Source organism: Cyprinus carpio, chromosome B2 (assembly GCF_018340385.1).
Source record: "Cyprinus carpio isolate SPL01 chromosome B2, ASM1834038v1, whole genome shotgun sequence".
Classification (NCBI taxonomy): Eukaryota; Metazoa; Chordata; class Actinopteri; order Cypriniformes; family Cyprinidae; genus Cyprinus; species Cyprinus carpio.
The window spans coordinates 9,994,846-10,005,705 of NC_056598.1; the positions used below are offsets into that span (position 1 = coordinate 9,994,846).

The window sequence follows — 10,860 nt, forward strand, 5'->3', positions numbered from 1 at the left end:
GGTGGCATCAGGAAAATTGTGCCCAGCGGGCACATGCATTTACAGTAACTCTATGGCAGTCTGATTTTAAAGATTCGGTAGTTAAAGGGTTAATCCAAACCATCAAGACTATGAAAGACACACACAGAGAACAATATATAATACTTTAGTAACACTTTTTTTTATAAGGTTTCAGTTATTAAGATTAACTAACATGAACAATAATTATATTGCATGTCAATGTCAGTTAATAGTCAAAACTTAAAAAAAAAATTATCTGTTAACATTAGTTAATGCACTGTGAACTAAAATCTACAAAAATTAATAAATTCTGTGGAAATATATTTTTCTTGTTCATTTACTAATGTTTACAAATTAGACCTTATTTTAAAGTGTTACTAAAACCTTTATTGATTTACACTGTGTGCACAATTATTAGGCATGTTGATATTCTGATTTTTTTACCATTAATTTTGTATTTAATCATTTATGAGTGATATATTGTCCATGAAGGCTGGAAGAGAAAAACTCCTTATATTCAGGTGTGCAGAATTATTAGGCTTTTTTTACAGATGAAATGAGCCAAAAAAAGAGTTTTAACTCAGACTGAAAAGTCAAAAATTATTAAATCCCCATGAGAATTATTCAAAACTATTGCAATATAGAAATTGCAAAATTTCGACATGACTATTGGACAAAAAAATGCTGACTGGGACAGTGGAGTTTGAAAAAAAAAAGGTGGAGAAAAGACACAAGTTAACTGCAAAAGAATTAAGAATTAAGACTTTTCAGAATAGAAGATGGAATAAAAATGTGCTCCCCAAACTTACTGCCAGATTCTGGAACAGGGGTCAGGAACCTTTTTTGACCAAAAAGCAAAATTTTTATTTTTGGTTAAGAGCCATTTTTCCAAAAGGGCATATATATATATATATGTGCTTGGAAAATATCATCTGAATATCAAGTGCCTAATAATGATGCACGCCGTGCAATGAATTTTTAATGATTTTATTGATCTATAAGCATTTGTGAAATATTTTTTGCTGGCATTACAGCTTGGTCTTCATCTGTGAGCTTATCTGTTTTTACTGTTACATCATGAGGTTGTGTAAATTCAGATAAATGTCATGTCACAGGATGTCATAGGTCAGTATTTAAATGAGTTTGAAATTATTATTATTATTATTATTATAAACCTATGCAATATATATTGAATATATATATATATATATCTATATATATATATATATATATATATATATATATATAATTGCATATGTTTATAATAATTATAATAATAATAATAATAATTTCAAACTCATTTAAATACTGACCTATGACAGTATTGAAATGTATATATATATATATTTTTTTACATATATATATATATATATATTGAAACACACACACATAGCCTATATTAGGGGTGTATTGATTCATCGATATGGATCGATGCATCGATAGCACCTAAAAAAACCAGCCTAAATAACCTTTGTAACATCAAAAACGATTAATCTATATTTAGTTTTAAACAGTGATGTCTATGCAGTTATTTACGTTTGATATATTAGGGGTGTATTGATTCATCGATATGGATCATGCATCGATAGCACACGTACAATATAGATATCTGTTATATAAATAGGCAGCTTATTTGGCACTGTCTACATTTTCACATAATGTCCGTCAACGGCTGCATTCTCGTTCAAACTCACCGATTAGGACTCGGTATAAGGCACAAGGTGAGCATATAAGACGCTCGGGATTGTTAGCGGAACAGTCGAGCGCTGTGTGTTTCACCGCACACATCTGAAGCGCGTGCATGTACACAGACAGCCGCACGCGCGAATACTAAACTGAGCTATCTTCCGCTTTTTTTGTGCATGGATCAATAAATACATAATTACATCTAAATGCGCGTTTTGGGGAATATCCTAGTAAACACAGTCGGTTAGGCATATGTCTTAACGTTAACAGTTCAGAAATAAAAGGCATGTGTATATTAAACCCGTGATTGGTTCTTAAAGTGAAAGCATAATAATAAATCTAATTCTGTCAAAGAAAAATACAAGTGCTCACTGCTTCTGACTAAATAACCTTTGAAACATCAAAAACGATTAACACATACACTCAGCGCACACACATTCTTCACAGGGCAATGGCAGAGTCATCAGAGTGACTCAGCCCCCTCCTTTTTCTCATACAGAGAGAGTGGGCTCAGAGTGAGATCAGATGACTGACAGTTTTTTAATTTTCTGTTATCCATAGAGCACTGAAAAGTCGTGAAACTATGCATATTTGCTCAGAATGACTTGTCCTCTATATATAAAAATTTTGAAGTGTTTGGAAGCTGCACTTTAAGAAATATAAGACAATTTATGTTTACTTTTTTTACTGTTATTTCAATAAATCACTACGGCAAAACCGTTCAAGCTATCCAAAATCCATTCGCAATTTAAGTTCCTCAAAGTTTTGGCATCATGTAGTCAAAGTTTGGTGTGTATACTGTAATTCTCCTCTGAGCAGTATGCATTAATTCACAGCTATATTTTTCCAAAAATCCATATTCAAATCAATATAACCGCCTTCCTGTTCATCGTAGCTGATGACTGTGAATTAGAAAGTTGTCCGTCTTGATAAGAACAATTTATGTACCGAGTTTGGTGTCTGTAGCTAAAACTAACCCCCTCACTTTTGACAAAAGGTGGCGCTATAGAGTGGCTCCTCCACGCCCCTTCATGAGCTTTTTCCATTGTCTAGCTATCATTAATACTCATATGTGTTTTGAGTTTTATGTAATTCTGAGCATGTTATCTGCCTCAAAATCACCAGAATAGAATATTCAAGTTTGAAGCGTTGCCATGGCAACACTATGTTAGATATCAATATCCCCACAACAGATTTACATCGGCCGTGTTTTATCATTATTCTGATGAAGTTTGAAGCAAATCGAGTAAAAATAAGATGCTGAATTCAAAGCATTTTGAAAATGACACACTTCCTGCTGCCAGTTGGTGGCGCTGTAACTTTGACTCCTAATAGTCACATATATGCCATCGGCATCATACATCGAACAAATCAATGAAGTTTGATCAAACTCAGGTAATGTATGTTGATGTTATTGGACATTTCCTGTTTCTCATTTCTCGCCATAAATTCAACGCCTCGCCACGGACAAACCGTTCGAGATATCAAAAATATCTTCGCAATTTAGCATCCCCAATGTCTTGAGATCATGTTCACCAAGTTTTGTGGCGAACGGGTGGAGTTCCTCAGAGGAGTATATCAAATTCCAGAGCATGTGTTTTTCACAAAACCCTAAATAGCCAACTTCCTGTTGGGCGGAGCTTATGACATGCAGTGCGAAAGTTGTTTGGTTTGATGAGATCTACATGTGTACCGAGTTTCATATGTATACGTGTAAGTATGCATGATATATGGCCCTCAATATTCCAGGGGGCGCTGTAGAGCCCCTGTGCCACGCCCGTGTATCAGTCTCTGCCCGGCCCTAATGGCCGCAGATTCCAAGGTGTGTGCCAATTTTCAAGAGTTTTTGAGCATGTTAAGGGCCCCAAAAGCCCCCGAAACCTTGGGAAAAAAATTAGAAGAATAAAGAAAAAAAAAAAAAAAAAAAAAAAAAAAAAAAAAAAAATCCTAAGGAAAACAATAGGGCTCTTCGCCCTCCAGGCTTGAGCCCTAAATATGTCTTGAAAGTCAAAAGCCCTTATATGCATGATGAAGATCATAAAGCAGTTCGAATGCCCCTATAATTCATGTTATGAAAGCAAAAAAAAAAAAAAGCAGAGGCTATTTACACTAACTCCGGCCACCAACTTGTGATTCAGATATTCAACATTACAAAACAGAGTCAACACTCATCAACCCCCAGTGGTGCATATGGTAAAATGTGTATCATACTCATTTTGACACAATCGAGCCGGGTTCGAATCCGCCTTTTGGCAAACTTTTTTTCTCCCTATTCAAATTTCAAATCACATCAGAAAAGCATTTATTTTCAATGAAAATAAGGGAAATAATCAAAAAGTTTAAAATAAAGTATTGAGTAGGGTTAGGGTAGATGTAGGGAGGGTTTTATTGTCCCAATAAGGTGGTATCCGTTTAATAATTCACTTGAATTAAAATTTTAATTTACACTCATTAGTTATTATTATTATTACAAGTTATTATTGCATACTGTTTTGTAATGTACTACAATACTGAGGTGCAGATAATTGCCACTATTTGCAATATGTAGTATAAACAGCAGAAAATCCTGCTATTTTAACATAGTGTAAATAGAATCTATAGCTATTTGCACTTAGTGTAAATAGCATATCACTAAAAAAATGCTGCTATTTGCACTTAGTGTAAGCATCTATCAATAAGAAAAAATGCTATTTTCACTTAGTGTAAGTGTAAATAGCATCTATTGCTATTTGCACTTAGTGTAAATAGCCTCTATCACTATTTACACTTAGTGCAAATAGCCACTGCCAAAACAAAATATCCCTATATGGGTTTTTTAAATGTATACAGTTCCTAATATCATACATGCAACTGTGCCTTTTTCCTAAATATTAGCACATTGCCATTTTATAGCCTACAACAGTTCAACAAACAAGAAGTAACATTCAGTGAGTTACTTTTTAGACACAATGTGGTCTGTTGTTATTTTTTTTCACCAGTGAAAATAGTTTCAAACAAAGCTGCAGCAGAACATTTGTGCACATCTCAGAGCAACGCTGTGCTGTTTCTTTCCTGAATCAATTTGTTTTAGAATGAATCATTTGAGTCAATGATTCAATAATCCATTCATAAAGACAGACACTTGCTGCTTCATTTCTAAATGAATCAGCCGTTTAGAACAAATGGTCTTGCCGCCACCTACTGGAGGATTTATCATATTAGGTCACATTTATTTATACATGACAGGCCACTAAGCAAAATATTGTTTAATTATAATTATCAAAAAATCCCATTAAAAATCAAGGCATAATTATTTCAACACGTGTATTATAGTTTATAATTACTGTAATCCCTCACATAATAACTACTTCACTTCAATCTTGGCAATCTATTTCACATCCTTTCTTAAACTCTTTTTGACAATAGACTGCGAATAGATACTAAAATTGACGATGTTTATGACTGCCACCTTGAAGATAATTAAACAGAACCACCCTAGCTAGGAATGTTATTGTTCTAAGAATGTTCTGAAAACATTATATGTTCTGGGAATCTTTTCAGCGGCAAGTTTTATTTTAGTTCCCAGAATATTCTGCTAAAAGTTAGGATAACATTCTCTAAAAACATTCTAAAAATGTTTATCGATAACATTATTAGAACATTATCTCCCAACATTCTAATTAAGATTTAAGTGGGGAACTTTCCATTGGACATTGGGTGTGGACTCAAATGTGATCAAATGTCAAATTTTGGTTGAAAGTAAAACCCCAACATTTGCCAACGTCATTTAATAACTCCAGAAACAGTATTCCCAACTTCACTTATTATAAACCAGACTGACTTTATTTCTGTCATACATTTACAAAAGGTCTTATTGAGATTAACAGAGATTTAGATGTTGATGTCTGATTAAAAGTAATTGTTAGGTTTGATGTTACCATTATGGTGATCAGTGTTAGCTTTAGTTTTGCAATTTGACACTTGACTTTTCCATGTTTTTCTCTAGCTGCAGCAGCTATGTTTGTTAAGGCAAAAACAGCAAGAGAACATGTGATTAGATAATGTTGGTTGCTTGCTGATAATAAAACTTGTGTATGATTCTCCATGTTTTGGGAATGTCTAATTGTTGTTAACCTATGTGAATTCTGTTTTGTCCTTTTGACTATAAATTGATTAAACGTCTAATCCAGGTTCATATCTTCTCAATGACGATTCTAACTCCTGTATAAGTTCATTAAAGAAGAGAATGTTTTTTGCTGGTTTTACAGCTGCAAAGAAGACAATAATACATAATAATAATGATAAAACTGGTTTACTTCGCACACGTGTCCAAAAACATTTTAGATTCATAGCCTCCTTAAGATAGTAACCTGTGAATGTAAAACAGCATGAATTAACAAGGCTAAACCTAGTACCATTGATGCATGCATTTTGGATTTTTTTTCCCTCTTTTTTTTTTCTCTTTCAGATTGTAAATTATTGATAATATGTTTGTTGCTCCCCCTTCCCTGTTTGTTTGTTTGCTTGAATGGATTTTTTTTCCGTTAATCTAAAGACAATAAAAAAGTTGATAAAAAAAAAAAAAGAATCAGTGTATAAATCTCATCTATGGTGACATGTTTCATGCTGCAATGTATTCTGGGTGCATCATGCAAAACTCATCCATGGCTCCCAGAATGCATTGCAGCATGAAGCATGTCACCATTGTTGAGATTCATACATTGATTCTTGATGTCTGTGTGTGTCTAAGCCTCCAGTATTTTAAAGTGATTTGTGAACAATGTGATTTAAAAAGTACAGACCAAAGTATAGATTATCTTATTAAAACTGATGGATTTTATGCCATTGAAACGCATTATAGTAATTAATAGCATAGATTAGATTCTAGATGAGATCAGATCACTACATGATATCTTTAACATCAGTATCAGCCTAACCTGATCACATTTTTCAATCACTGCTTTTGCCGTAACAAACAATTACAGCAAATAAACACTAACACTGAAAAGTTTGAGTCAAATTGCCTAACTACTGATCACCAAAATGGTGACGTCAAACCAAACTATTATTTTCAATAAACCATCATCATCTAAACCTCTGTTAATCTCAATAAGACCTTTTGTAAATATATGTCAGAAATAAAATCAATATGGTTTATGAGTGAAGCTGGTTCTGCTGTTTTTGGAGTTATTTATGCTGGAGCTTGACATCAAAAAAAGGCTGGGTTTTCACTTTCAACCAAAATGTGACTTCTGAGCAATGTAAGTCCACATCTAGTGTGATGAGACACTTTTTTAGAGAATGTTATATTACCTTTTAGCAGAACATTCTGGAAACTAAAATAAAACTTGCCGCTGAAAACATTCCCAGAACATGAAAAATTTCTAGATGGGACTGTGCTTTGCTACACAAGGCTATGCATACAATTGTAAGTACAGTACAGTTGTACAGACCTTGACAAACTGTATCTTCAATATGAAGGCATCTTTAGTTATCATCAGCCATTCCTGTATATAAATATATTGAAAGAAGAGGGGTCAAATGTCCATTTGACGTTTAAAGTCTTCCACTCAATTTAAGTATAGTATGTAACGTCTTAAACGCCCATATAAGTTATGTAATATTCACCTCCGTCGTTTCATGTTGCTTCCAACCTCAACATCAAAGAACAGTTATCCTCCATAGGGAGCTTTGGAGTGGAACAGACTGCTTGGCTTTTGGCAGTCCTGAGGTGGTTTTGACTTTCACTTCATAAATCCTGTCAAGTTCACACAATTTTCCTGTCCCTTGAAACTAAGTGTTAAATTAAGTGCAGTAAAACAGAACAAAACAACAAAACCTGAGGGAAACAGAACAACACTTGACCTTCTTGTTATGAAAATCCCTGTACCTCAATCTCACATACTGTAGGCTGGAAAAAAAATTTAATCGTTTTTTTTTTTCTCATTACCATTTTTTTATGTCCAGCTAGGGCATATTCAATACAAAGTGGGTGATTTCCATGGATACTGAAGCTGCTTAAAAGTGCTCAATGAGAATTATGTCAACCATTTTCATATAAAAGGCACACATAGAGTGTGGGAATGATACAGAAGATATTGGTCTTGTATATAAATCTATTAATTTGTTGTTAAATTAATTTGTCTTGAATTAATGTTGGAAGAAATCAGCAGCTTACCTTATCACCTTTGATTGAACCCCTCCGGTAATTCCCTGCTCCAGCAGACGAGTTCATCCCTCAACAGTGTTGTCTGAGACAGAAAAAGTGGAAGTTAATCCATGAAACCATGTTCTTAAAAGCCTGGGATAGAAAAAAACCCCATCAATTTCCATACCAGAAGTCTCGTTTTGCGAGGAAGTTCAAAGAAATGTTTATCAGGTCGTATTGGTGAAGTGAGTGTGTGTGTGTTCCCGCGTTGTTTTCTGAGGTAAAAATGTTCAGTCAGCTGTCAACATCCGATGCAGGCGTTAAGACCGTTTCCCGCCGGCGGGAATGACCCTCTCTCACAACTGCACGCGCGGTGAGTGTGACGTACCTGCGGGAGTTGTGACAGCAGCGCGCGCTGAGAGCATGATTTCCTGATGAAACGCTGGAATAGCAACAGCACTCAGCAGCCGCTGCTCCGCCTACCGCAGCAGCACGGAAAGCGCTCTTTCAAGACTCTGGAATGCTCTTTCAGCTTTTACCTGATTGAAGATGGGCTTTTACCAGCCTCGTCTTTTAGAGCAAGTTTTATATAATAAGTTTAAGCAGTGCTCATTTGAATGAATTTATATCTTAAAATTTTGATCCAAAAGGTTAACACTTTAGTAAAGGGACAAATTCTCACTAAACTGCTTATTAGCACGCATATTGCCTGTTAACAGTACTTAAAGCACATATTAATGCCTTATTTTGCATTATACATACATACATTTTGTATCCTACCCACAACATAAACTTAACAACTACCCTAATAATAAGCAGTGATAAGGAGTTTACTGAGGTAAAAGTCATAGTTAATAGTTAATAGTGAGAACTGGGCCTTAAAATAAAGTGTGATCTCCAAAATATTATTCTTTAAATGCTTGAAATTAGTAGCGAGTTTATATAATTAGTTAACATAAGTAAGGTAAAATAAACATGCAGAATTAAAATGTATTCATTTCATTTCATTTCATTGATGTATTATCAGATGAGAACTGACATGTAAATGAGGACTCCTTTAAAACGGTTTATATGCTTCCCAAAGAGCTATGATATAGGGAGAAGAAAGAGAAGAAAATGGTTTTGATAGATTTAACATCTTGATAACCACCCTACATAATTATCTATAGCTGCATTTGTGTTATTTAACAGTTTTAATGACTTCACCACTACTTTAAAATATTTTAAAAAGCTGAAAGAGCAAATAAAAAATGTGTAGTGTCCAAAACTTTTCACCTGTAGTGTAGGTACTGATAATACTAATATAAAACAAAACCTATAAACCTAATTTAAGATTCTATGTATCCTGGTTGTTACAACATGTAGTCAAAGGAGCATATTAATGTCAATAGATTATGAATTCACAATTCTCCCTATTATCATTTTTTTTTTAAGAATGATTTTGTCTTAATGTGAACATGCAACAATCAATAAGCTTGAGAGTAACATATTTTACAGAAATTTTTACAGGTGTTTTGTTGACAGTGGGCAGATTTTTGCGTTCATGCATGACTAGAAAATCCAAGCATTAGGGAAATGTCATAAGTCTTCCACATTCTTCCTTCAAATTGGGAGGCAAATATATTCAATAGGAATAAGACACTCAAGATCACTCAGAGTGTGGTGAAGGACCACAACAGCCTCTGCTATCCCATTAGTAGTATTCCATCAGTTTAATTAGAAGGACAAAGGCAATTTTCCATTGGAATTGTTCATTATGTGAGACAAAGAGTAAATTAGAGAGACACATGTGGGTGTTGGGGAGGGGATTCTGCAGTGGGACTAGTTGAGTTGAGTGTACACTGTATTTAGGGCAAACTCTTTTTGTTTTGTTTATTTCAAAGAAAAGTTATGATAGGGAACTCATTCCACTGTGGTCATAATTTCAAAAGACTAATTCTGGCTCATGTGGTTATATGCAATCAGAAACATGTTTATTAGACTGTCTTGCAAGTGAACTTACAATATTCTTTGAGGTGCCACAGTTCATTGCAATACATTGTTTTCTGCATTGTTTTCTCTTCAAAGGTGAAAAAAAAATTATTTATCATTAGCCTAGCATTACACAAAAGTGTGAAGCATGCTGAATCAAAATGCTGATGCATTCGGTTCTAAAGCTAACAGATATTCTGTTGTTGTTTTGATCATTTGTAAATGTTTGATAGTGCTAAATGGAAGCTCAGCTATACTGTAGGTTGCAGTAGTCAATCTGTGCAGCATAATCAGACATGCAGGGTCTGGATCTGAAGTTGATCTGGTCACTAAATGGCAAATTCCTCTCAAAATAGTTTTATCTTTGTTTCCAATACGGTGAACATGATTTCACCAAGTACAACATGTTCCTAGATCAACATCCTTGTTGATCCTGGAGCAACATTCCAATCAACCAATCAGAATTGACATATAACTTTTCAGGAAATATCTGTTTTAGGCTTAAAATCAGGGTTAGGTGCTTCTACACCCTTGTTAATCAGCTATCATTTCCCACTGATTTTAGGAATAAATTATGGGTAGGGTTAGGTTTAGGGGTAGGGATTGGGTTAAGTCTATATTTTTGGACAATAATGTTGATCCAGGATCAACAATGGATGTTGATCCAGGAAAATGTCTTACTTGGCAAATCACAGTGACCCCACAACTACAGCCACTCACAACGCATTTGTCATTCTTTTTAAGGCTTTTCAAATGAAAAATATTCCATCTTTTAAAAACATGTATTAAAATTGCATTGAGACACTCTTTTCCATTCAGCTGTGTTCCATCTAGCTGACAGGCAACCCACCCACTAGTTGATTTTGAAATATGAAGTTGTGCACACCCCTACTCAATGAAATCTTGGAGGATCTACCCCTGAGATGGGATTCAAACTGGAGGAAACTACCAGCGATGCCCAGTTCTGTAGCCGAATGTCAAAAGCAGCAGACAGATCAAGCAGGACATGGATGAATGATGTGTGCTAGTTCTTATCCCTTGTAGTGACAGAGAGCAGAGCAGAGTCTCAGTGGAAT

At 34.6% G+C, this 10,860-nt stretch overlaps 1 protein-coding gene across 1 annotated transcript in view; it reads right to left on the bottom strand.

Moving 5' to 3' along the window:
- Positions 1–8,168, bottom strand: part of LOC109101962 (dipeptidyl aminopeptidase-like protein 6) — a 168,042-nt gene extending 159,874 nt beyond the window's left edge. The window contains exons 1-2 of the mRNA XM_042717956.1: positions 8,001–8,168; positions 7,844–7,916 (exon numbers count right to left, since the gene is read on the bottom strand). Coding sequence (XP_042573890.1) covers positions 7,844–7,900 — 57 coding nt within the window. The 5' untranslated portion in view covers positions 7,901–7,916; positions 8,001–8,168. The remainder of the gene's footprint in view (positions 1–7,843; positions 7,917–8,000) is intronic.
- Positions 8,169–10,860: the final 2,692 nt, after the last annotated feature.